Source organism: Coregonus clupeaformis, chromosome 28 (genome assembly GCF_020615455.1).
Source record: "Coregonus clupeaformis isolate EN_2021a chromosome 28, ASM2061545v1, whole genome shotgun sequence".
Taxonomy (NCBI): domain Eukaryota; kingdom Metazoa; phylum Chordata; class Actinopteri; order Salmoniformes; family Salmonidae; genus Coregonus; species Coregonus clupeaformis.
This window is the reverse complement of record NC_059219.1, coordinates 6,145,252-6,171,011: the sequence shown is the minus strand read 5'-3', so window position 1 is coordinate 6,171,011 and position 25,760 is coordinate 6,145,252. Positions and strand designations below refer to the sequence as shown.

The 25,760-nt window shown below is 45.9% G+C and overlaps 1 protein-coding gene across 1 annotated transcript in view; it reads left to right on the top strand.

Annotated features, from left to right (window-relative positions):
* Nucleotides 1-24,099, top strand: part of LOC121542708 (neuronal acetylcholine receptor subunit beta-2) — a 45,162-nt gene extending 21,063 nt beyond the window's left edge. The window contains exons 2-6 of the mRNA XM_045208521.1: nucleotides 4,017-4,162; nucleotides 4,282-4,326; nucleotides 11,217-11,326; nucleotides 17,010-18,117; nucleotides 20,962-24,099. Of these exons, the coding sequence (XP_045064456.1) occupies nucleotides 4,017-4,162; nucleotides 4,282-4,326; nucleotides 11,217-11,326; nucleotides 17,010-18,117; nucleotides 20,962-21,114 (1,562 nt within the window). The 3' untranslated portion in view covers nucleotides 21,115-24,099. The remainder of the gene's footprint in view (nucleotides 1-4,016; nucleotides 4,163-4,281; nucleotides 4,327-11,216; nucleotides 11,327-17,009; nucleotides 18,118-20,961) is intronic.
* The last annotated feature ends 1,661 nt before the right edge of the window (nucleotides 24,100-25,760 follow it).

Here is a 25,760-nt window from a genome sequence, read left to right as displayed (position 1 = left end):
CAGATGTTGAAGAAGCCTTAAGGGCAGTAAGTAGCAGGAGGCAGCAGGATCGGGTGTCAACATTTGAGATAAATAAGCTTTTTGTATGTATGGAACATTTCTGAGATATTTTATTTCAGCTCATGAAACATGGGACCAACACTTGATGCATTTTTATTTTTGTTCAGTATAAATATCCCATCTAAATAAACATCTTAAACATTCCTGGCTTAAACTCAAAGCGGGAACACTTTTAATGAATTAATATACATTTCATAAGTTACAGTACTGCAGGCCTAGCGAGGGTTCATGTGCACCTGAACATTGCATCCACTTGGAAGACTGCAAATGGGTAGTTTAAATTACACCATTTAAATATGAACCTGACTTACATTTGAGTCATTTAGCAGACACTCTTATCCAGAGCAACTTACAGTTAGTGAGTGCATACATTATATTTTTCATACTGGCCCCTCGTGGGAATCAAACCCACAACCCTGGCGTTGCAAATGCCATACTCTACCAACTGAGCTACATCCCTGCCAGCCATTCCCTCCCCTACCCTGGGCCAATTGTGCGCCGCCCCATGGGTCTCCCAGTCGCGGCCGGCTACAACAGAGCCTGGATTCGAACCAGGATCTTTAGTGGCAAAGCTAGCACTGCGATACAGTGCCTTAGGCCACTGCGCCACTCAGGAGACTTGCACCAATAACTTCACCAAACATATTTCCTCCATACATGCTTAGTCTTGCGAATGCGCACAGTAAGTACTTGTGACTATATTGGCAAGATGGGAAGGACATCAATACAGATGTTCTATCTTAATTTGATCATTCTGTTTCCTATGCAGCAGGAAATGCAAACTTGTATGTATTCAATGTTTAAAAAGGCCTCTAAAGTTTGTAATTTCCACTTTAAAATGTCAGACTTGATTTACCCTAATGAATAATATATCAACCCCTACAAAAATGTCCATTAATTATAATCAACATAATAATTCACGTCCTGCTGCTGCAGGATTATTTTCCTGCTGTGAGAAACTGGTCAAATTAAGATAGAACATCTGTATGTACATCTTAGAGAAATAACTTACTAAATATATGGGGAAAACATGAATGCGTCGAACAATTTATAAGTTAATTTGTAGAGCATTGATGTCAAGAGGAGATTTCCATTAACATTCAAACTAAGTGCAAGTTAGGATTCTGCCCTATATTATTATTTAACATTTTTATCAAATTAAATGTTATTGGTCACATACACATATTTAGCAGATGTTATTGTGGGTGTAGCGAAATGCTTGTGTTTCTAGCTCCAACAGTGCCAAAGCTACTGTCAATGCCAGCCAACTAGCAGTAATAGTGAGACAAAATACAATTTCTCGCTACACTCAAAGAAAGCTTGGCCTGAGTCATATCACAGTTCCTGATTTTACGGGCAGTAATGTTACATTAAGTCTCAAATCAGGCTGTAGTGACATTTCCCAATGCAAATGATGTTAGTTACAGTGAGATACGACCTATTACTGGTTAGCAGGCCGTATAGTGTATATCCTCCTCAGTCTAAATGATCTGTGTCTGTGTAGTGTAGGGCCTGGCATTGTGTGCCTGTTTTGGGCTAATGTCTCTCTCTATCTGTACTCTGATACAGAATGACAATATGACCTGATATGATTTAATATGATATGATGTTTGTGAAATGTTGGGATACAATTAGATATACTCATCATCCAAAAACACAGAGAAAGAAGATGAGGCTGACACTTTTCCAAAGGCTTTACGACTAACAAAAATGCTGTCACCATATATTAATATTTTTTGACCATGTGCCTCTTCTCTTATTAGACCAGTATACGTTTCTGGTGTGAGTTCTGAAGTGTTCCAGAGAGTTCTGGAATGCAGAAACCCAGTAGCTACTTTTTTTCCCCACTGATAGTTTTAGGACCAGTGTTATGGCCTTAGTTATGAGGACTGTTATATCAATATTAATACCAGCATGCTGGAGCCTAGCAGTCCTGCAGCCAGCCTGGCCTGTACTGTCCTGTCTCCTGTCTCCTGATGTCTCCACAGACAGCCTGCTGGGCTGGGGCCTGGGTCTGGCTGTGGAGACACCAGGAGACAGGAGACAGCATAAAAGGTTTCAGCCGCCGCCAAAAAACCTCTCTAGCCAGCCACAGAGAGGAGAAGAGACAGCAACCCCCTACTCCCCCTCTAATCTTACCACTCACCCCTCACCTCCCCCTCCTCTCCTACTGAGCAATAGGGTTTCTAAATAAATATGAATCATCATCAGTACAATACACCAAACAGGATGATTACATTTAGATGCAGGGTGCTGGCCCAGGCCCTCTCTATCTCGTGTTGTTCCTGTTTCACCCAGTAGAGTGTGTCTTAACCTTCTCACTGTTGGTTTGAGGTGTGTATCAGTGGAGGCTGCTGAGGGGAGGACGTATCATTATAATGGCTGGAACGGAGCAAATAGAATGGCATCAAACACATGGAAACCATGGAAACCATGTGTTTGATGTACTTGATACCATTCCACTTATCCTGCTCCAGTCATTAACATGAGCCCATTCTCCCCAATTAAGGTGCCACCAACCTCCTGTGGTGTGTATGAATGTGTTTGAATGTTTGTGTGAAATGTATCCAATGTGAGAGTGTGTATGTGTGTGTGTATGTGTGTGTGTGTGTGTGTGTGTGTGTGTGTGTGTGTGTGTGTGTGTGTGTGTGTGTGTGTGTGTGTGTGTGTGTGTGTGTGTGTGTGTGTGTGTGTGTGTGTGCATAGCGACGAGTGTAATCAAGGGCATGCAAGGAGTGTGTATGTCTGTAGTGCATGTCTGAGATCAGGAGCTGAGCCCACAGTGCTTTGTTCAGTAGCAATGTGTATTATTCATGTGACACACACACACACACACACACACACACACACACACACACACACACACACACAGACACAGACAGACACACACAATCCTCAGCCTCAAGCTCTACCCCATCACCCCTAAAAAACAAACATACACTCACAAAGACAAACACAAACACACACAACAAACCGACAAATAGCTACACACAGGCTGACAGCATTGGTATTGATGATAGTGACGGGAACGAGGGAAGAGGCAATAACAGGGTGTCAGAGAGAAAGAGCGATGGAGATAAAAACAGAGAGAGAGGGAGGGAGAGAGGGATGTGGTGAGTTTACGGCTTATGATTAGAGTCTTCATTGATCCAGCCACTGAGGCCGTCATTCCTGCTCACTGAACACAGAACGAGAGAGAGAGAGAGAGAGAGAGAGAGAGAGAGAGAGAGAGAACGGGGAGAGGGAGCAGGGGAAAGAGGGGAGAGAGAAAGAAAACATGGGGAAATAGATGAAGCTGGAGAGAGTAGGGAAAGAGAGAGAGAACACGTTTGGAATGATAAGAAGTGGTGAGAAACAGATGAGGGATGAGAGAGAGGAAAGGCACACACAGGAGAGAGGGGGAGAAAGAGATAGGGGAAGGGGAGAGAGAGAGAGTTGTTGTGGTGTCTCCTGCAGCAGTATCTCTCCTCGCTGTGTGGTATTGTGACAGCTCTGCCAAAACCTAGCCACTCCAGAGATATGACAACAGCCTGAGAGGGGGGGGGCTGATGACAGGGGAAAGAGAAAGAGTGGGAGGAAAAGTGAGAGGATGAGATAGTGGATGGGGAGGAGGAGAGAAAGACAGTAGAGGAGAGAGGGAGAGAGGGAGAGACTGTAAGACTGGTTAACTCATTGAAATGATGTCCGCTCCTGAGCCAGGGAGAGAATAGAGCTGTGCTGACATGTTCCAGCAGGCAGAGAGCAATACTGTCATGCCTCATAGACTCCCAGCTTTATAGTGAACACACTGTTATCCAGCAGACTAAAGATACAGCTTCATCACAAGGCCTTGTGCTGAAATGTTCCCATTAGACAGTTTCAGCTATATCCTTTGTTCTTGTTTATTTTGTTGTTGTTATCACCATGGAAAGCGTTTGATGGACATGTCTGTGAACCAGTGATATCTCTCTTTACAGGCAGCCTGGGGGCAGATACTGAGGAGCGGTTGGTGGAGCACCTGTTAAACCCCGCCCACTATAACAAACTGATCCGCCCAGCGACCAATGGCTCGGAGCTGGTGACGGTTCAGCTGATGGTGTCACTGGCCCAGCTCATCAGCGTGGTGAGCGTGTCTGTGTGTGTGAGTGTGTGTGTGTGGGTGTGTTTGTGTGTGGTGAATCATACTCTGTCTCTAACCCACCCACCTCAGAAAATAACCCCCCCACCCCCTTTCTATTGCAGCATGAGAGAGAGCAGGTCATGACCACCAACGTATGGCTCACACAGGTCAGTTACACTGTCTTCACCTCTCTCTCCTTACCCCTCTGTCTTCACCTCTCTCTCCTTACCCCTCTGTCTCCACCTCTCTCTCCTTATCCATCTGTCTTCACCTCTCTCTCCTTATCCCTCTGTCTTTACCTCTCTCTCCGTACCCCTCTGTCTTCACCTCTCCTTACCCCTCTGTCTTCACCTCTCTTTCCTTATCCCTCTGTCTTCACCTCTCTCTCCTTACCCCTCTATCTTCACCTCTCTCTCCTTATCCCTCTGTCTTCACCTCTCTCTCCTTATCCCTCTGTCTTCACCTCTCTCTCCTTACCCCTCTGTCTTCACCTCTCTCTCCTTACCCCTCTGTCTTCACCTCTCTCTCCTTATCCCTATGTCTTCACCTCTCTCTCCTTATCCCTCTGTCTTCACTTCTCTCTCCTTACCCCTCTGTCTTCACCTCTCCTTACCCCTCTGTCTTCACCTCTCTTTCCTTATCCCTCTGTCTTCACCTCTCTCTCCTTACCCCTCTGTCTTCACCTCTCTCTCCTTACCCCTCTGTCTTCACCTCTCTCTCCTTACCCCTCTGTCTTCACCTCTCTCTCCTTATCCCTCTGTCTTCACCTCTCTCTCCTTATCCCTCTGTCTTCACTTCTCTCTCCTTACCCCTCTGTCTTCACCTCTCTCTCCGTATTCCTCTGTCTTCACCTCTCCTTACCCCTCTGTCTTCACCTCTCTCTCTCCTTATCCCTCTATCTTCACCTCTCTCTCCTTACCCCTCTGTCTTCACCTCTCTCTCCTTATCCCTCTGTCTTCACCTCTCTTTCCTTACCCCTCCCCTCTGTCTTCACCTCTCTCTCCTTACCCCTCTTGTCTTCACCTCTCTCTCCTTACCCCTCTGTCTTCACCTCTCTCTCCTTACCCCTCTGTCTTCACCTCTCTCTCCTTATCCATCTGTCTTCACCTCTCTCTCCTTATCCCTCTGTCTTCACCTCTCTCTCCTTATCCCTCTGTCTTCACTTCTCTCTCCTTACCCCTCTGTCTTCACCTCTCTCTCCGTATTCCTCTGTCTTCACCTCTCCTTATCCCTCTGTCTTCACCTCTCTCTCTCCTTATCCCTCTATCTTCACCTCTCTCTCCTTACCCCTCTGTCTTCACCTCTCTCTCCTTATCCCTCTGTCTTCACCTCTCTTTCCTTACCCCTCCCCTCTGTCTTCACCTCTCTCTCCTTACCCCTCTGTCTTCACCTCTCTCTCCTTACCCCTCTGTCTTCACCTCTCTCTCCTTACCCCTCTGTCTTCACCTCTCTCTCCTTACCCCTCTGTCTTCACCTCTCCTTATCCATCTGTCTTCACCTCTCTCTCCTTATCCCTCTGTCTTCACCTCTCTCTCCTTACCCCTCTGTCTTCACCTCTCTCTCCTTATCCCTCTGTCTTCACCTCTCTCTCCTTATCCCTCTGTCTTCACCTCTCCTTATTCCAACAAACAACAGACAAGATAATTACCATGCCTTTCTAAATTTACATTTACATTTAACATTTACATTTAAGTCATTTAGCAGACGCTCTTATCCAGAGCGACTTACAGTTAGTGCATACATTACTTTTTTTTTTTTTCATACCCCCCGTGGGGTATGAAATTAACGTTATTGACATTTAATGAAGAATGTTTGATGATGTACCATGGTATATAAATGCGTTGTTATGTCAATACCCGACTTCATTAAATGTACATTTAAGAATGAATGCAAGGATGCTCTCCTTTCTGTTAATTGATAACTCTGTGAATTGCATCGCGCAAGAACACATTTGTTCATTCTGCCGCTAAGTTAGGAATAGGCATGGTCAAACAATCCAATCTGAACCAGTGGGGGGATGAAAATACCTGTCCCTGTATCAGTCTCCTACAACTAAACTCAGACATTCTGATCATTCAATGGGAACATGAACACATTACCAGAGTTTCCCAGTCAGGTTCTTTCAAAGTTCCCCCCAGATCTTTCCAGGAGTGTTGCAGTACAGTACAGTACATTGCTACCCAGCATCCCATTGCAGTATGTGGCAGAGAGAGACACAGTTCTGTGAAGGGTATTGTTGTGAGGGGCTAATCCTGCCATGCTCCTGAGCTCTGACCCTCTTATACCCTCCCTGTGTGTCTGCAGCTGGGGCCTGCAATACAACGTACTGCCCACTGGACAGGTTCACACACACACACAGCTGTAAATGCACCAATGTGTATAAATCAGTTATGAACAAACCAGCTGGAAACCTGTTTGTGTGTGTCTGCTTGTGTGTACGTATGTGCATGTGTGTGTGTGTGATTGATGGTCTGTAGTTGAACAGAGAATGAGCATCAGTGTTTTATGAGGCCCTTGGTCGTAGCCAAGAGGAGATGCCAAGGACACCAGTCCTGAGCCAAGAGAGCCACTGCTATCACTTTCACCACCATTATGGGTCTGAAAGCCCTATGACATCACAGTTACAGAACCACCATTCTAGCTCGGATAATACCACAACACATCACTGTTTCACAGAACCACCATTTTCAAGTCGTATAGCCTCTGAGATCATGGCCATTATGGCTCTACATGGCATATACTGTAACAATAACAGTTACAGAGCCCCCATTGTAAATGGTGTGATGTCACGAGAGGCTGTGTCCTGGAGGGACGTTACATCCCCCTGAGATGGCTGCAAACCCAGACAGCTATGGCTCCATCTGCTGGTATGGTCGGGACCTCCAACCCTCTATGGCCAATCTTCCCACGCAGCTGAAACCAATCAGGAGCTGATGAGCTGAAGGTTTGGGAAGTGAAGAAACACAGTCTCCAACCTGGGCTCTCTGGAGGACAAGAGTGCTGCACGTCCACTTCCATGAGGAATATAAGGATTTGGAGATACTTACCTTTGGGAAATACTCACCTTTGGATATATGCACCTGTGGAAATACGTGAGAGACATTTGGAAGGACGTTTTGCTGGGTTGGCCACTAGCTGCAACGTGGACTACAGTAAGGCTGGGGAAAAGTTATCTGAGCGAGTGAGAATTGTGATTTTGGATGTGGAAGAGACATCCCTGAACTGTTAACCCTTAAAGAGCCACAAGAGAACAGAATTTGGTTATATTTTCGTTAATTTCCCAAGACCTATAATAAAATCCTTGTTTTGTTTGAACCTTGTCTCCTTGCACTACTTGAGCAATCCCGCTGAAAGCTGTGTAGCCTCTCGTGACGTCACAGATGGTGGAGAATACGGGCACGCTCAAGCGTTAATAGTGCATGTCAGAGGAGGATACCGAAGGTTTGATCACCCAGTTTTCCAAGTTGGCCGTAGGCTCCCCGCCGACTGCAATGGAGGACATATTGAAAGCCCTTGTTGCTGGCCAGCAAGCCCAGATGCAAGCAAACGTGGCTCTCTTGGAGGAGCAAAAGAAAGCCAACCTTCTGAAGGCAGAGGAATTGCAGTTGCAGAGACAGAGGGTGGTCCAAAATACCCGCCCAATAAAGGCAAGTGACTTTATATCTAAGATGGGAGCTACCGATGACATTGAGGCATACCTGCATGCATTTGAGGCCACGGCCACTAGGGAAGCCTGGCCCAAGCAACAGTGGGTTGGTCTGTTAGCCCCCTTTCTAACCGGGAATCGCTGAATGCTGTCCGGGACCTGGGCCCTGACCAGGTTACTGACTATGATGCCCTGAAGTCTGAGATCCTCAGCAGATATGGACTCACAAAGTTTGGTATGGCCCAGCGCTTTCACAGCTGGACCTTCCAACCAGACCAACCTCCTCGGGCGCAGATGCATGAACTTGTCCGAATCGCAAGGGAAATGGCTGGATCCGCAGAGGAATACAGCAGCGGCGGTGGTGGAGGCCGTTGTGGTGGATCGTTACCTACGCGCCCCTGCCTTATGAGGCAAAACGGTTCATCAGTCAACAGGCCTTGACCACGGCTGATCTGACCGTGGAAGCTGTGGAAAAGTACCAGGCCACAGCGGAGATGCTGAATGCTTCCCGAAAAGACCCCAGGAGGGCGGCCCCACCACAAATGGGAAGAACCCGTCCAAAGGACCCCAAGGTCTCTAACCCAGCCACGTCAGGACTTATCCCGGCTCCAGGGGGAGCCAGAAACCAGGCGGGTCCAAGAAGAGTACACCAGGAGGGGGAAACTTCGACAGTGTTACCGGTGTGGGGAGATGGGACATATCTCCTGGCAGTGTGGGAAACCAGCCGATGAACCGATGCCCACTGCGGAGTCCTCCAGCTCAGCACCCACACACCGTTTTGCCTCGCTCTTGGGAGTCGTAGATGGCGGCCCAGATCGACCCCCCCACCTGCCCGGTAACTGTGAATCACCATGATGTGGAGGCCTTACTGGATTCTGGTAGCCGGGCCACCCTGGTGCGTAAGGATTTGGTGGGCCCAACGTGTCTGACCCCGGGGAAAGTCCTCCCAGTTTCCTGTGTCCATGGGGACACCAGAGAATACCCCATTACTGAACTTACAATGACCAGCACACGGGGAACCATACACACGACGGCGGGGGTGGTTGATTCCCTCCCCGTCCCTGTCCTAATTGGACGAGACTGCCCAGCCTTTTACCCACTCTGGAGAGAGTCTCAGGAGAGGTTAACCCGAGTACCTTGGAAACGGAGAGGCAAGACTCATCCTGGGAAGGCTCCGGTGCAATCCTCCGAGTTACTCACTCCCGCCCGGGCTCTGATAGGGATGGCAGGTGCCCAGACCGACACAGAGACGGAGCTACAGAATCTGGACAAAGAACTGTCTGGTCTGAAGGGGACCGCTGAGAGGTATCGTTTGTTAAAGCAACAGTTAGACATGAAGACAGAAGAGTTAGATATCCTCCAGGCTAAACTCCAACAGAGCTCCTTCCATAAGCAACAGGAGGAGCTGGAGAGGCTGCGCAGGACCATCGAGGAGTGTGAGGAGACCCTGCGCAGTAGTAAGGAGGTCCAGAAGAAGGCAGAGGAGAAGTACAAGGTGTTGGAGAACAAGATGAAGAATGCGGAGGCAGAGAGAGAGAAGGAACTGAAAGCTGCTCAACAGAAGCTAAACTCTGCTAAAACCAAGGCTGATGCGTTCAGTAAGAAACTCAAGGAGAGACAACAGGAGGCTGAGTCCCTGGTCCTAGAGGTGGAGGAGTTGAAGAGAGAGCAGGCTGGCAAGCACCACGGCAATGCGGACGCCCTCTCCGGCGTGATGCCTTCTTCGCTGCCTTTACCCCGACGAGGACGTCGGTCCCGAGGAGGGGGATGTGTGATGTCACGAGAGGCTGTGTCCTGGAGGGACGTTACATCCCCCTGAGATGGCTGCAAACCCAGACAGCTATGGCTCCATCTGCTGGTATGGTCGGGACCTCCAACCCTCTATGGCCAATCTTCCCACGCAGCTGAAACCAATCAGGAGCTGATGAGCTGAAGGTTTGGGAAGTGAAGAAACACAGTCTCCAACCTGGGCTCTCTGGAGGACAAGAGTGCTGCACGTCCACTTCCATGAGGAATATAAGGATTTGGAGATACTTACCTTTGGGAAATACTCACCTTTGGATATATGCACCTGTGGAAATACGTGAGAGACATTTGGAAGGACGTTTTGCTGGGTTGGCCACTAGCTGCAACGTGGACTACAGTAAGGCTGGGGAAAAGTTATCTGAGCGAGTGAGAATTGTGATTTTGGATGTGGAAGAGACATCCCTGAACTGTTAACCCTTAAAGAGCCACAAGAGAACAGAATTTGGTTATATTTTCGTTAATTTCCCAAGACCTATAATAAAATCCTTGTTTTGTTTGAACCTTGTCTCCTTGCACTACTTGAGCAATCCCGCTGAAAGCTGTGTAGCCTCTCGTGACGTCACAATGGCTATTAAGGTTTTTCTACTGCCCTAACAGCCATAGAGTCACTGCTATCTAGGCCATTATGGCTCTTAATACAGCACAGTTACAGGGCTACTACCATCAATGTCATAAGGCTACACCATTATGGTTCATAATACAGCACAGTTACAGGGCTACCACCATCAATGTCATAGAGGCTACGTCATTATAGTTCATAATATAGCACAGCTACAGGGCTACCACCATCAATGTCATAGAGGCTACGCCATTATGGTTCATAATACAGCACAGCTACAGGGCTACCACCATCAATGTCATAGAGGCTATGCCATTATGGTTCATAATACAGCAAAGTTACAGGGCTACCACAATCAAGGTCATAGAGGCTATGCCATTATGGTTCTAAATGCACACTAAGAGCATGTCAGTGACTGACCCACACTCACACACCTTCAATCATGTGTGCCTGGGAGGCAAACTCGCACACACAGATGCCCAGACACACATACATGCACACGTACTGCAGTCACACACACCGTCTGGATACCTCCTTGGCAGGCGGCCATTTCAATCAGGATGATTAGATGTGTGTTTATGAGTGTTTTTAACTGACTTACTATAGGGTCATGGTAGACATTAGTGCTTCTGTCTTACATTTCTAATTAATAGAGCTGAGCTATCACACTGTTCCTGGACAGGACAGTAAAGGTCTCTATGGGAAAATATTTACATAAAGATCATTATGGAAAGTAAAGATGCATTTCGCTGAGCGTTATTTCAAAAGTGAAGATCACAGCAACTGTTTGTGGGTCTCACACTCTTCTATGACTTTTGATTGGTCACTAACTCTCCTTCTGCTCTGTGATTGGTTACTGACAAACTTCTCAGCTATGTGATTGGTCACTAACTCTGTTCTCTGCTCTATGATTGGTTACTAACAATCTTCTCAGCTGTGTGATTGGTCACTAACTCTCCTCTCTGCTCTGTGATTGGTTACAAACAATCTTCTCAGCTGTGCGATTGGTCACAAAATCTTTTCTCTGCTCTGTGATTGGTGTCCAGGAGTGGCAGGACTACCGTCTGACGTGGGTCCCTGAGGAGTTTGATGGCATGGAGAAGGTCAGACTGCCTTCCAAACACATCTGGCTGCCCGACGTTGTGCTGTATAACAAGTGAGTTACACACACACACAATTGAAATACTATTTTAATCCACAAATCACATTACAGTCAAGAAGGATCCAAACATTTTAAAGACATGGGCTGGACACTTGTGGATACAGAAAGCACCTTCTTCTCCAAACAGCTAAGCTGCCCATGCTGCTGACACAGAGCAGTACTTAGCTAGCTGCTTTGCCTTTGTCCTATGCAGGCCGGCAATCTGGAGGCCACGTACTGTCAGCCTATGTACACTACCAGTCAACAGTTTGGACACACCTACTCATTCAAGGGTTTTTCTTTATTTTTACAAATGTTTACATTGTAGAATAATAGTGAAGACATCTAAACTATGAAATAACACAATGGAATCATGTAGTAACCAAGCAAGTGTTAAATAAATCAAAATATATTTTATATTTGAGATTCTTCAAATAGCCACCCTTTGCCTTGATGACAGCTTTGCACACTCTTGGCATTCTCTCAACCAGCTTCATGATGTAGTCACCTGGAATGCATTTCAATTAACAGGTGTGCCTTCTTAAAAGTTATTTTGTGGAATTGATTTCCTTCTTAATGTGTTTGAGCCAATCAGTTTCGTTGTGACAAGGTAGGGAGGGTATACAGAAGATAGCACTATTTGGTAAAATACCAAGTCCATATTATGGCAAGAACAGCTCAAATAAACTAAGAGAAACGACAGTCCATTACTTTAAGACATGATGGTCAGTCAATACGGAAAGTTTCTTCAAGTGCAGTCGCAAAAACAATCAAGCGCTATGATGAAACTGGCTCTCATGAGTAACAGACAAATCTCAACATCAACTGTTCAGAGGGGACTGTGTGAATCAGGCCTTCATGGTCGAATTGCTGCAAAGAAACCACTACTAAAGGACACCAATAAGAAGAGGAGACCTGCTTGGGCCAAGAAACACAAGCAATGGACATTAGACCGGTGAAAATATGTCCTTTGGTCTGGAGTCCAAATTGGAGATTATTGATTCAAACCGCCGTGTCTTTGTGAGATGCGGTGTGGGTGAACGGATGATCTCTGCATGTGTAGTTCCCACCGTAAAGCATGGAGGAGGAGGTGTTATGGTGTAGGGGGTGCTTTGCTGGTGACACTGTCTGTGATTTATTTAGAATTCAAGCCACACTTAACCAGCATGGCTACCACAGCATTCTGCAGCGATACGCCATCCCATCTGGTTTGGGTTTAGTGAGACTATCATTTGTTTTTCAACAGGACAATGAACCAACACACCTCCAGGCTGTGTAAGGGCTATTTTACCAAGAAGGAGAGTGATGGAGTGCTGCATCAGATGACCTGGCCTCCGCAATCCCCCAACCTCAACCCAATTGAGATGGTTTGGGATGAGTCGGACGGCAGACTGAAGGAAAAGCAGCCAACAAGTGCTCAGCATATGTGGGAACTCCTTCAAGACTGTTGGAAAAGCATTCCAGGTGAAGCTGGTTGAGAGAATGCCAAGAGTGTGCAAAGCTGTCATCAAGGCAAAGGGTGGCTATTTGAAGAATCTCAAATATAAAATATATTTTGATTTGTTTAACACTTGTTTGGTTACTACATGATTCCATATGTGTTATTTCATAGTTTCGATGTCTTAGCTATTGTTCTACAATGTAAAAATAAATGTAAAAATAAAGAAAAATCCTTGAATGAGTAGGTTTGTCCAAACTTTTGTCTGGTACTGTACATGGCCCAGACTCCCAAATATCAGCGCCACAAGTTTGCACTGATAACTAACAAGGGGCTAGTGCTTCAGCAACTTGTCAGCAAATGTCTGCTCCATGTAGGAGTCAAAAGAGCAACCAACTTCCACATACACACACACACACACACATACAGTGGGGAGAACAAGTATTTGATACACTGCCGATTTTGCAGGTTTTCCTACTTACAAAGCATGTAGAGGTCTGTAATTTTTATCATAGGTACACTTCAACTGTGAGAGACGGAATCTAAAAATGCAATAAAATGCAAATGTTTACTTAAAAATCATACAATGTGATTTTCTGGATTTTTGTTTTAGATTCCGTCTCTCACAGTTGACGTGTACCTATGATAAAAATTACAGACCTCTACATGCTTTGTAAGTAGGAAAACCTGCAAAATCGGCAGTGTATCAAATACTTATACAGTGGGGGGAAAAAGTATTTAGTCAGCCACCAATTGTGCAAGTTCTCCCACTTAAAAAGATGAGAGAGGCCTGTAACTTTCATCATATGTACACGTCAACTATGACAGACAAATTGACAATTTTTTTTCCAGAAAATCACATTGTAGGATTTTTTATGAATTTATTTGCAAATGATGGTGGAAAATAAGTATTTGGTCACCTACAAACAAGCAAGATTTCTGGCTCTCACAGACCTGTAACTTCTTCTTTAAGAGGCTCCTCTGTCCTCCACTCGTTACCTGTATTAATGGCACCTGTTTGAACTTGTTATCAGTATAAAAGACACCTGTCCACAACCTCAAACAGTCACACTCCAAACTCCACTATGGCCAAGACCAAAGAGCTGTCTAAGGACACCAGAAACAAAATTGTAGACCTGCACCAGGCTGGGAAGACTGAATCTGCAATAGGTAAGCAACTTGGTTTGAAGAAATCAACTGTGGGAGCAATTATTAGGAAATGGAAGACATACAAGACCACTGATAATCTCCCTCGATCTGGGGCTCCACGCAAGATCTCACCCCCGTGGGGTCAAAATTATCACAAGAACGGTGAGCAAAAATCCCAGAACCACACGGAGGGACCTAGTGAATGACCTGCAGAGAGCTGGGACCAAAGTAACAAAGCCTACCATCAGTAACACACTACGCCGCCAGGGACTCAAATCCTGCAGTGCAAGACGTGTCCCCCCTGCTTAAGCCAGTACATGTCCAGGCCCGTCTGAAGTTTGCTAGAGTGCATTTGGATGATCCAGAAGAGGATTGGGAGAATGTCATATGGTCAGATGAAACCAAAATAGAACTTTTTCGGTAAAAACTCAACTCTTCGTGTTTGGAGGACAAAGAATGCTGAGTTGCATCCAAAGAACACCATACCTACTGTGAAGCATGGGGTGGAAACATCATGCTTTGGGGCTGTTTTTCTGCAAAGGGACCAGGACGACTGATCTGTGTAAAGGAAAGAATGAATGGGGCCATGTATCGTGAGATTTTGAGTGAAAACCTCCTTCCATCAGCAAGGGCATTGAAGATGAAACGTGGCTGGGTCTTTCAGCATGACAATGATCCCAAACACACCGCCCGGGCAACGAAGGAGTGGCTTCGTAAGAAGCATTTCAAGGTCCTGGAGTGGCCTAGCCAGTCTCCAGATCTCAACCCCATAGAACATCTTTGGAGGGAGTTGAAAGTCTGTGTTGCCCAGCGACAGCCCCAAAACATCACTGTTCTAGAGGAGATCTGCATGGAGGAATGGGCCAAAATACCAGCAACAGTGTGTGTTAAACCTTGTGAAGACTTACAGAAAACGTTTGACCTGTGTCATTGCCAACAAAGGGTATATAACAAAGTATTGAGAAACTTTTGTTATTGACCAAATACTTATTTTCCACCATAATTTGCAAATAAATTCATTAAAAATCCTACAATGTGATTTTCTGGATTTTTTTTCTCATTTTGTCTGTCATAGTTGACGTGTACCTATGATGAAAATTACAGGCCTCTCTCATCTTTTTAAGTGGGAGAACTTGCACAATTGGTGGCTGACTAAATACTTTTTCCCCCCACTGTATATACACACACACACACACACACACACACACACATACACACACACACATAGTACAGTACAGCAGTGTTTCTGAACTCCAGTCCTCTAGTACCCTATCTTATCGTTGTGTCTTAACCCTGTGTAAGCTATCTTATCAGTGAAAGTGATCTGTCTGGCCTCGATCTCCTCTTTCTCTAATGCCATCTTACACTGATTAACCAACCGGCTGGGGCTAAACGGGTCTACTTACCCCCTCAACCACACTCACTCCCAACACATTAACACTGTCAGTCACAAACTAATGGGTTCCATTGATTTAAATTCTTACGAAGGGAGTCAGTATCTTGATCTTCCTCCTGTGCTCCTTTTCTGTGTTCTCTATCTGAGTTATTTGACCTGTTCTCTACCTGAGTTATTTGACCTGTTCTCTACCTGAGTTATTTGACCTGTTCTCTACCTGAGTTATTTCACCTGTTCTCTACCTGAGTTATTTCACCTGTTCTCTACCTGAGTTATTTCACCTGTTCTCTACCTGAGTTATTTGACCTGTTCTCTACCTGAGTTATTTGACCTGTTCTCTACCTGAGTTATTTGACCTGTTCTCTACCTGAGTTATTTGACTTGTTCTCTACCTGAGTTATTTGACCTGTTCTCTACCTGAGTTATTTGACCTGTTCTCTACTTGAGTTATTTGACCTGTTCTCTACCTGAGTTATTTGACCTGTTCTCTACCTGAGTTATTTGACTTGTTCTCTACCTGAGTTATTTGACCTGTTCTCTACCTGAGTTATTTGACCTGTTCTCTACTTGAGTTATTTGACCTGTTCTCTACCTGAGTTATTTGACCTGTTCTCTACCTGAGTTATTTGACCTGTTCTCTACCTGAGTTATTTCACCTGTTCTCTACTTGAGTTATTTGACCTGTTCTCTACTTGAGTTATTTGACCTGTTCTCTACCTGAGTTATTTGACCTGTTCTCTACCTGAGTTATTTGACCTGTTCTCTACCTGAGTTATTTCACCCGTTCTCTACCTGAGTTATTTCACCTGTTCTCTACCTGAGTTATTTCACCTGTTCTCTACCTGAGTTATTTCACCTGTTCTCTACCTGAGTTATTTCACCTGTTCTCTACCTGAGTTATTTCACCTGTTCTCTACCTGAGTTATTTCACCTGTTCTCTACCTGAGTTATTTCACCTGTTCTCTACCTGAGTTATTTCACCTGTTCTCTACCTGAGTTATTTCACCTGTTCTCTACCTGAGTTATTTGACCTGTTCTCTACCTGAGTTATTTGACCTGTTCTCTACCTGAGTTATTTGACCTGTTCTCTACCTGAGTTATTTCACCTGTTCTCTACCTGAGTTATTTCACCTGTTCTCTACCTGAGTTCTCTTGAGTTGTCCTAGCTGTGTCCAGGTTAAGGAAGGATGATGTTCACCTGAGCAGTGACCAGCATGTTTATATAAGGAGGCATGTGTTACCTTATAGTCCTGATACGCATCACACCCTCATCTGTCTGACCTTCTCCATCTCTCTGTAGTCAGAATGTGTGTGTGTGTGTGTGTGTGTGTGTGATATCTTCTGTGGTCATCTTACCCGGCTGTCTGTAACAGTAGTCTTACCTGTCCTGCCCCTGTCCCCCAGTCCTGCCCCTGTCCCCCAGTCCTGTCTGTGTGAGATGTGTGGCTGAAGCTGTGTGTGTGATAAAGGATCTGTAGTGAGACTGGAGGAAATCTAATGAGACACACAGAGAGCTGAAGTTACATTTACCCCCATTTACAGGAGAAAAACGGTGTCTCGCTCTTTTTCTGCTAATTTTAATCTGTATTTATTACTAATTTGTTTTCAAAGATGTGATAGATTTAAAAGGGCATGCATTTTATATACTGTATTTTAATATGTAAAATCCTTCCAATGGTGTAATGTTGTCTCTCTCTCCATCCCTCCTTCCTTAGTGCTGATGGTATGTACGAGGTGTCCTTCTACTCTAACGCGGTGGTCTCCCATGACGGCAGTATCTTCTGGCTGCCTCCAGCCATCTACAAGTCAGCCTGTAAGATCGAGGTCAAACACTTCCCCTTCGACCAGCAGAACTGCACCATGAGGTTCCGCTCCTGGACCTACGACCGCACAGAGATCGACCTGATCCTGAGGTCCGACGTGGCCAGCATGGATGACTTCACGCCCAGCGGAGAGTGGGACATCATCGCCCTGCCGGGGCGTCGCAACGAGAACCCTGCCGACCCCACCTACGTAGACATTACCTATGACTTCATCATCCGCAGGAAACCTCTGTTCTACACCATCAACCTCATCATCCCCTGTGTCCTCATCACCTCTCTGGCTATCTTAGTGTTCTATCTGCCCTCTGACTGTGGAGAGAAGATGACTCTGTGTATCTCTGTCCTGCTGGCCCTCACTGTGTTCCTCCTGCTGATCTCTAAGATCGTCCCTCCCACCTCCCTGGACGTTCCTCTGGTCGGGAAGTACCTGATGTTCACCATGGTCCTGGTGACTTTCTCTATTGTCACCAGTGTGTGTGTTCTCAACGTGCACCACCGCTCCCCTACCACACACACCATGCCCCCCTGGGTCAAGCTGGTGTTCCTCAACAAACTGCCTGCGCTGCTCTTCATGCGCCAGCCCCGGAACAGCTGCGAGCGCCAGAAGCTGCGGCAGCAACGGAGGGTCCAGGAGCAGAAGGAGAGGGGCAGGGATGGGGGCTCCGCCGGGGGGCTGATGGTGGGCCTGGGGCTGGGGGGCGAAGGGGGTGGCACGGATAACAACGACCCCTGTACGTGCTACGTGAACCGGGCGTCCGTGAAACAGTTTGTAGGGGAGCTGGGAGGGGGCGCAGGGGGAGGGGGGTCGATGGAGGGGCTGAATGGGCTGAGGGAGGGCAGGGAGGGGGGGCAGGGGAACCGGCCTCGGGGGAATCAGGGAGGAGGGGGCCCAGCCCTGACCCAGGCCGTGCTAGGACAGGCCTGCCCTGGGTTCGAGGAGGCTGTCGACGGGGTCCGCTTCATCGCCAACCACATGAAGAGTGAAGATGACGACCAGAGCGTGAGTAACATAGAAATACACCCTTTATTCACCATTCACTACCACTATATATCACATTATAGATCTGATCTATTGACCCTGTTTTGCCATACACATCATATAATGTTATTCACACTAGGTCTAGAAGGCCATATATCTACACTTATTCACAGCAGATAGGCCTGTTTCTATTCATGGGTTGCACGTTTCGTGACAATATTGTTTTGAACACACTGATTTAATCTAAAGTGCATTACAGTGGCCTGGAAATACAATGACATTACAAAAGGTAGCAAATAATTAGTAGGAAGACATTTTGTCATATTGATGTCGCCAGATTGACTGCAGTATAATGTTAGCTAGCTTGCTAAGATTGAGGGGAGACCCGCGGATTTGAACTAGCTAACGTTAGCATTGCTAGCTATTTTTGACAAACCTTGCTAGCTAATGACAACATCTGTTTAAAGGAAATATGACGACATGATAATGATGGCAAAGTTGTGTCCTACTAAATATTTGCCCACTTTAGCAATCTAATCGTATTTCCAGGCCACTATAGTGTAATTTAGATGAAACAGTCATTAGCCTCCGTTCAGAATGACTGGGCTTATCACGATTTTTGGGCACCACAATGGTAGAGGGCGGCTTGAGAACGTTCATAACAGCGGCATGACACGACCGAGTGACGGGGGTGCAACCTATAAATAGCTACCACCTACTGCTACAATCTAGGGAGAATGACTATGGGTGAATGGTTATGAATTCATGGGCTACACTTGTTCTGCTCTGAATATTCAACATACAGTTTTATTCTTAGCTACTGTATGACATCAGCATTGTGAGTGAATAAAACAGGGCTCACCCTACGTAGGAGTAGAGGAGTAGAAAGAGAGGAGGATGAATGACGGAGGGGGGGATTTTTCCTTCGGTGGGCAGGGTGAGGGAGGGAGGAACATTCTCCTGGAATGAGAGACCCTGACATAGTGAATTAACAGTCCTCGTAATTCTGTCCATCAGCGCCACTCATCATCTCCATGGTTACCGCCCGTCTCCATGCCGACCGCTTTTAAGACCCACCTCATCCTTCTTTCACTCCATGTCCTCCCTCCTGCCCTCTTCAAGTCATCATCCAGGTCCTCCCTCCCCTTCCCTGCAGTACTCATCCATCTCTTATTCCCCTACACCCGGTCTCTCTTTCTCTCTCCCCTCTCCTCCCCCTCTTTCAGTGTCAGACCTCATCAGAGCTCTGTGGTGGAATCCAGTCTCTACTCAGATTAACCTTTCAACTCTTCCTCTCACCCCCCCTTAATTGGTGAGGGGGAGGGAAGGAGAGAGAGAGAGAAGGAGAGAGAGAGAGAGAGAGAAGAGAGAGAGAGAGAGAGAGAGAGAGAGAGAGAGAGAGAGAGAGAGAGAGAGAGAGAGAGAGAGAGAGAGAGAGAGAGAGAGAGAGAGAGAGAGAGAGAGAGAGAGAGAGAGAGAGAGAGAGAGAGAGAGAGAGAGAGAGAGAGAGAGAGAGAGAGAGAGAGAGAGAGAGAGAGAGAGAGAGAGAGAGAGAGAGAGAGAGAGAGAGAGAGAGAGAGAGAGAGAGAGAGAGAGAGAGAGAGAGAGAGAGAGAGGTGATGGAGGAAGAGAAGAAAAGAAAAGAGTGCTGTGTATCCCTTCATCGTCTACAGTGCCTTCAGAAAGTATTCACCACTTGACTAGTAAAAATAAAAAAAGCAGACATTGAATATCCTTTTGAGCATGTAAAGTTATTAATTACACTTTGGATGGTGTATCAATACGCCCAGTCACTACAAAGATACAGGCGTCATTCCTAACTCAGTTGCCAGAGAGCAAGGAAACCTCTCAGGGATTTCACCATGAACCCAATGGTGACTTTAATACAGTTACAGAGTTTAATGGCTGTGATATGAGAAAAATTAGGATGGATAAAAAACATTGTAGTTTCTTCACAATACTAACTTAGATGACAGAGTGAAAAGAAGGAAGCCTGTACAAAATTAAAATATTTCAAAACATGCATCTTGTTTGCAACAAGGCACCAAAGTAATACTGCAAAAAATGCGGCATGAATACAAAGCGTTATGTTTGGGGCTAATCTGACACAACACATTAATGAGTACCACTCTTCATATTTTCAAGCATGGTGGTGGCTGCATCATGTTATGGGTATGCTTGTCATCGGCAAGGACTAGGGAGTTTTTTAGGATAAAAATAAATGGAATAGAGCTAAGCACGGCAAAATCCTAGAGGAAAACCTGGTTCAGTCTGCTTTTCAGCAGACACTGGGAGACAAATTCACCTTTCAGCAGGACAATAACCTAAAACACAAGGCCAAATATACACTGGAGTTGCTTACCTAACACAACATTGAATGTTCCTGAGTGGCCTAGTTACAGTTTTGACTTAAATTGACTTGAAAATATATGGCAAGACTTGAAAATGGCTGTCTAGCAATGACCAACAACCAACTTGACAGAGCTTGAAGAATTTTTAAAAGAATAATGGGCAGATATTGTACAATCCAGGTGTGCAAAGCCCTTAGAGACTTACCCAGAAAGACTCACAGCTGTAATCACAGACAAATGTGATTTTAACATGTATTGACTCAGGGGTGTGAATACTTATCTAATCAAGATACTGTATATTAGTGTTTTATTTTCCATAAATACAATTATTATTATTACTTATTTTTTACTGTGACATTACAGAGTATTTTGTGTTGATCGTTGACAACAAAATGACAATTAAATCCATTTGAATCCCACCTTGTAACACAACAAAATGTGGAAAAAGTCAAAGGGTGTGAATACTTCCTGAAACCATTCTACTTATAGAAACCTCTGCCTACCCCCTCTTCAGGTGAGCGAGGACTGGAAGTATGTTGCGATGGTGATTGACCGACTGTTCCTGTGGATCTTTATAATCGTGTGTGTGTCCGGAACGGTCGGGATGTTCCTGCAGCCACTGTTCCAGAACTACACTGCCAAGACCATCACCAACACCAACGGCTGACCAACCAGGTGCCCCGCAGCCTCGATGGACACCACCCCCATCCAATCAGCACAGCAGGACAGGGGAAGGAGGGAGGGACCTGGGTTTTATTAAGTCTGTGGACAGCAGCCACACCTGTTAACCTTTATGGCCTTTCTACTGAACTGTTCTGAACTGAATAACTAAACTAAACACCAACAGTATTAAATACGTAATTTTTTTCAGAGGAGGGATAAATGGATGGACATATCTTCCTTTTTTCCCAGAGGAAGGTGGAGATATCCCTCTCCTCTCTCCCTCTGAGTGGTAAGCGGCAGAAGCCAATCAGGGAGAGAGGACACTCTCTATAGTGGTTGACTTCCTGTAGAACGCTACGCCAGCCAATCAATGCTCTTCATTCCAAGCTGACTGTGAAAGCTTACTGAGAGTTTATCGTCCCACCTCCAACTGGTACAGAACTTAATGCTTCAGTAACAGAACCTTGATTGGCGACTGTGTCAACCAATCAGAAAAATGGAAAGGCGGTGGGGGTGTCAAGGTTCATAATTGTTTTTCCAAGCCGCTTCTGTTTAACCAAACTGATAGTACAGTACAGTATATTTTATCATAGAATAGCAGTGTACCACAGTATAGCTTTGAGTGTAATATTATTGTGATTTCTCTGTGTCTGTTCCTGATAGAAAGGTATGGTGCAGTGGTTTGTTGTATGATTCTCTACGTTTTTAAACAAGAATGTGATATTACCTGTGACACAGACACTAACACTATATGTGTAGAAGCGACAGATGGTGAAGGAGAGGGATGAAAGAGAGAGGGATAGTGACAGGGAGTTAGATGGAATGAGAGGGAGTAGTTACGGTGAATCCCAAACCACCCCCTCGCCCCTACCAACTTCCTGGGAGGTATTTCATCCGTTACATGTGTCAAGTCTCTGAATCAGACATAAACAAATGCATGTTGAATATAATTAGGCACGCCTCTCAATTTGTAAAAATATAATTTGGGCAAACTCCAAATATATTGCAGTGTGTGTCGGGATAGTACTTCGCTCTGAAGCCTGCATCCATGCTGGCTAAGTTGAAGTGGCCATAGGAGGTTCTAACTAGCCCTTACACCCTCCATCATTTTCACTCCCTCAGCTTTGGGACACTTGTGCAAATGGCGGAGGCGCGCGTGAATGTGCAAATGGAGTGCCGAGGGGCCAGGCGAAGGGGGTGATTTGGGATTCAGCCTTAGATAGAGAAAGATAAAGGTGTAGGATGTCTGCCTATACAGCTCTATTGGGATAATAGCAGCCTGTGCCATCGGGTACAGTTGCAAGGGGATGAGTCTAGATTCAGTCCGTTCCTGGGAAACTGAGACTGGGTTGCGCCAATATGGAGTAAATTCCCTCCTTTTACAGTTGAGCCATGATTGCACAAAATTGTGTGGTCGAATATAGAACTGACAGATGATATGTATTGTTGGAATAATGATGTTTTCTCATGAAACAGAAGCAATTGTGTGTTACGAATGTTTGCACAAATGTTAATTTCTGTCATCGCTGTGATTCACATTATCAGAGTAAGACAGTGTCTCACTCTTTCTCTGTCCTCTCCTCCTTCCCCCTCCTCTCCTCTCCTCCTTCCCCCTCCTCTCCTCCCACTCTCAGATTGTGTTGTGCTCTGTAGCTGACTGCCCAGTGTGTAACGGTGTGTAATGCTGTATTATAATTATTGTCAGAGCACACGGCGTCTATAGTTATTACAGTAATGGTCCAGGTTCATTTACATAATGTCCAGTGTGTGTGTGTGTGTGTGTGTGTGTGTGTGTGTGTGTGTGTGTGTGTGTGTGTGTGTATTGCCCACTGCATTGTCATATCTGTCAGATGCAATGTGCAAGAGAGCTTACTTCCCTCGCTGTCTCACCTCTTCCCTCCATCCCCCCTCGCTCTCTCTGGACATCTCTAGTATAGACATTGATTGTAATTAGGGTAATGACCAGCCCACCTACACACTGAAGCACTACCCTCCTCCCCTCCGCCCCCACTCCTGCTCTCTCAACCCCCTCCTCCCTTTCTATACTTTTTCCATCTCCTCCCCTCCTCTCTGTCCATCTCTGAACCACAGATTCCTCATGTTATGTTCCCTCTGTCGATCTCTCTCCATCCCTCTGTCCCTGCTCCCTCTGAATCTGGCTATAACAGGTCCTGGTGTGGTGGGATTTGGACAAGCACGCACACACACAAACACACACACAGAGGGACAGCCAGAACAATATACCTCCAGCTGAGTGTTAGCTGTGTGTTAACTGCCATCCTGAGTGATCCCCTTCCATGACCTTGCGTCACTCTGTGGGACACAGGCTTTTCACAGTGGGTTAGCCCAGGATATTCCCAAGTGAACCCCCAGGACATCCCCAGGAGAACCCCAGGACATCCGCAGGAGAGGCCCAGGAGAACCCCAGGACATCCCCAGGAGAACCCCAGGACATCCGCAGGAGAGGCCCAGGAGAACCCCAGGACATCCGCAGGAGAACCCCAGGACATCCGCAGGAGAGGCCCAGGAGAACCCCAGGACATCCGCAGGAGAACCCCAGGACATCCCCAGGAGAGGCCCAGGAGAACCCCAGGACATCCCCAGGGGAACCCCATGACATCCCCAGGAGAGGCCCAGGAGTGTGAAAAGCCTATCAGAGAGCTGTGAAATCCTGTGGAGTGGAGTGGTGTCCTCTCTTTTCCTCCAGGACCTGGCTATAGAGCTGTGACACAAACAGAGTGCTGTCCATCCCCTCCCTCCTCCCTGTTTCTCCACCCCTCTCTTTTCTTCCTTCTCTCCCCATCATTCCCTTGTTCTCTCTCTCCTCTGTCCATTCTTCTTGTCTCTCCCTCCTCTGTCCCTCTCTCTGTGTCTCTGTCTGTTTCTCTGCTCCCCACTCAGAGGAGAGTGTTGTCCTCCCATAACCCCTCACAGCTTTGTTCCTGTGCACACCATAAACAGTCCAATAAAGGTTGTAGGTTCAGTTCAACATTCTGTTTCTGTTGTATGTTCTTCTGACACACACACACACACACATTTGGAACGGTACTGGAATTACCCTGGGTTCACATAAAAAACAGGAAAGAAAACAACATTTCCTGACTTTCTAATATTAATGCTGCTGAACTTCCCCCTACGCAAACACTGTGGCCAGTAACCTGATCCAAAGAGCCGTAGCTTTACAGTAAAACAAACACTGTGGCCAGTAACCTGATCCAAAGAGCCGTAGCTTTACAGTAAAACAAACACTGTGGCCAGTAACCTGATCCAAAGAGCCGTAGCTTTACAGTAAAACAAACACTGTGGCCAGTAACCTGATCCAAAGAGCCGTAGCTTTACAGTAAAACAAACACTGTGGCCAGTAACCTGATCCAAAGAGCCATAGCTTTACAGTAAAACAAACACTGTGGCCAGTAACCTGATCCAAAGAGCCGTAGCTTTACAGTAAAACAAACACTGTGGCCAGTAACCTGATCCAAAGAGCCGTAGCTTTACAGTAAAACAAACACTGTGGCCAGTAACCTGATCCAAAGAGCCGTAGCTTTACAGTAAAACAAACACTGTGGCCAGTAACCTGATCCAAAGAGCCGTAGCTTTACAGTAAAACAAACACTGTGGCCAGTAACCTGATCCAAAGAGCCGTAGCTTTACAGTAAAACAAACACTGTGGCCAGTAACCTGATCCAAAGAGCCGTAGCTTTACAGTAAAACAAACACTGTGGCCAGTAACCTGATCCAAAGAGCCGTAGGTTTACAGTAAAACAAACACTGTGGCCAGTAACCTGATCCAAAGAGCCGTAGCTTTACAGTAAAACAAACACTGTGGCCAGTAACCTGATCCAAAGAGCCGTAGCTTTACAGTAAAACAAACACTGTGGCCAGTAACCTGATCCAAAGAGCCGTAGCTTTACAGTAAAACAAACACTGTGGCCAGTAACCTGATCCAAAGAGCTGTAGCTTTACAGTAAAACAAACACTGTGGCCAGTAACCTGATCCAAAGAGCCGTAGCTTTACAGTAAATCAAGCACTGTGGCCAGTAACCTGATTCAAAGAGCCGTAGCTTTACAGTAAAACAAACACTGTGGCCAGTAACCTGATCCAAAGAGCCGTAGCTTTACAGTAAAACAAACACTGTGGCCAGTAACCTGATCCAAAGAGCCGTAGCTTTACAGTAAAACAAACAATCACTGTGCTAACAAACAGGCCTGTTTCAAGGTCATTTCAAGTTCCTATTGCCAGTTGTAGGTGCAAATTTACAGGACGGTGTGCTGGCATATGTGTTGTAGTACCATTTGGAATGTTTGATTAATGCATTCCTATCACATTACAATTCTGTACCACATCAGTGTTCATCGACAAAGGAAATATGCCATATTTGGTGTAGACTACCACCATCCAGGAGATATGTTGCCTGAGGGATTCTGTCTGTTCTGCTAATTCTGAAGGTTTAATATTCAGAACATCTTAAAAATGAGAGGACAGTCTAAGATCGGTCAGTGTGGAACACAGTTCTGAAATCTGTTGTTGGACAGATTATAGAGCTCATTGTGAAGCTTCACAAGGTATGGATGTAACTGATCTGTCACTGTCAGGCCATCCAGGTACTGTTGATATCAGTGGTAATGTAAACTATCAGGATATTCAGGTAA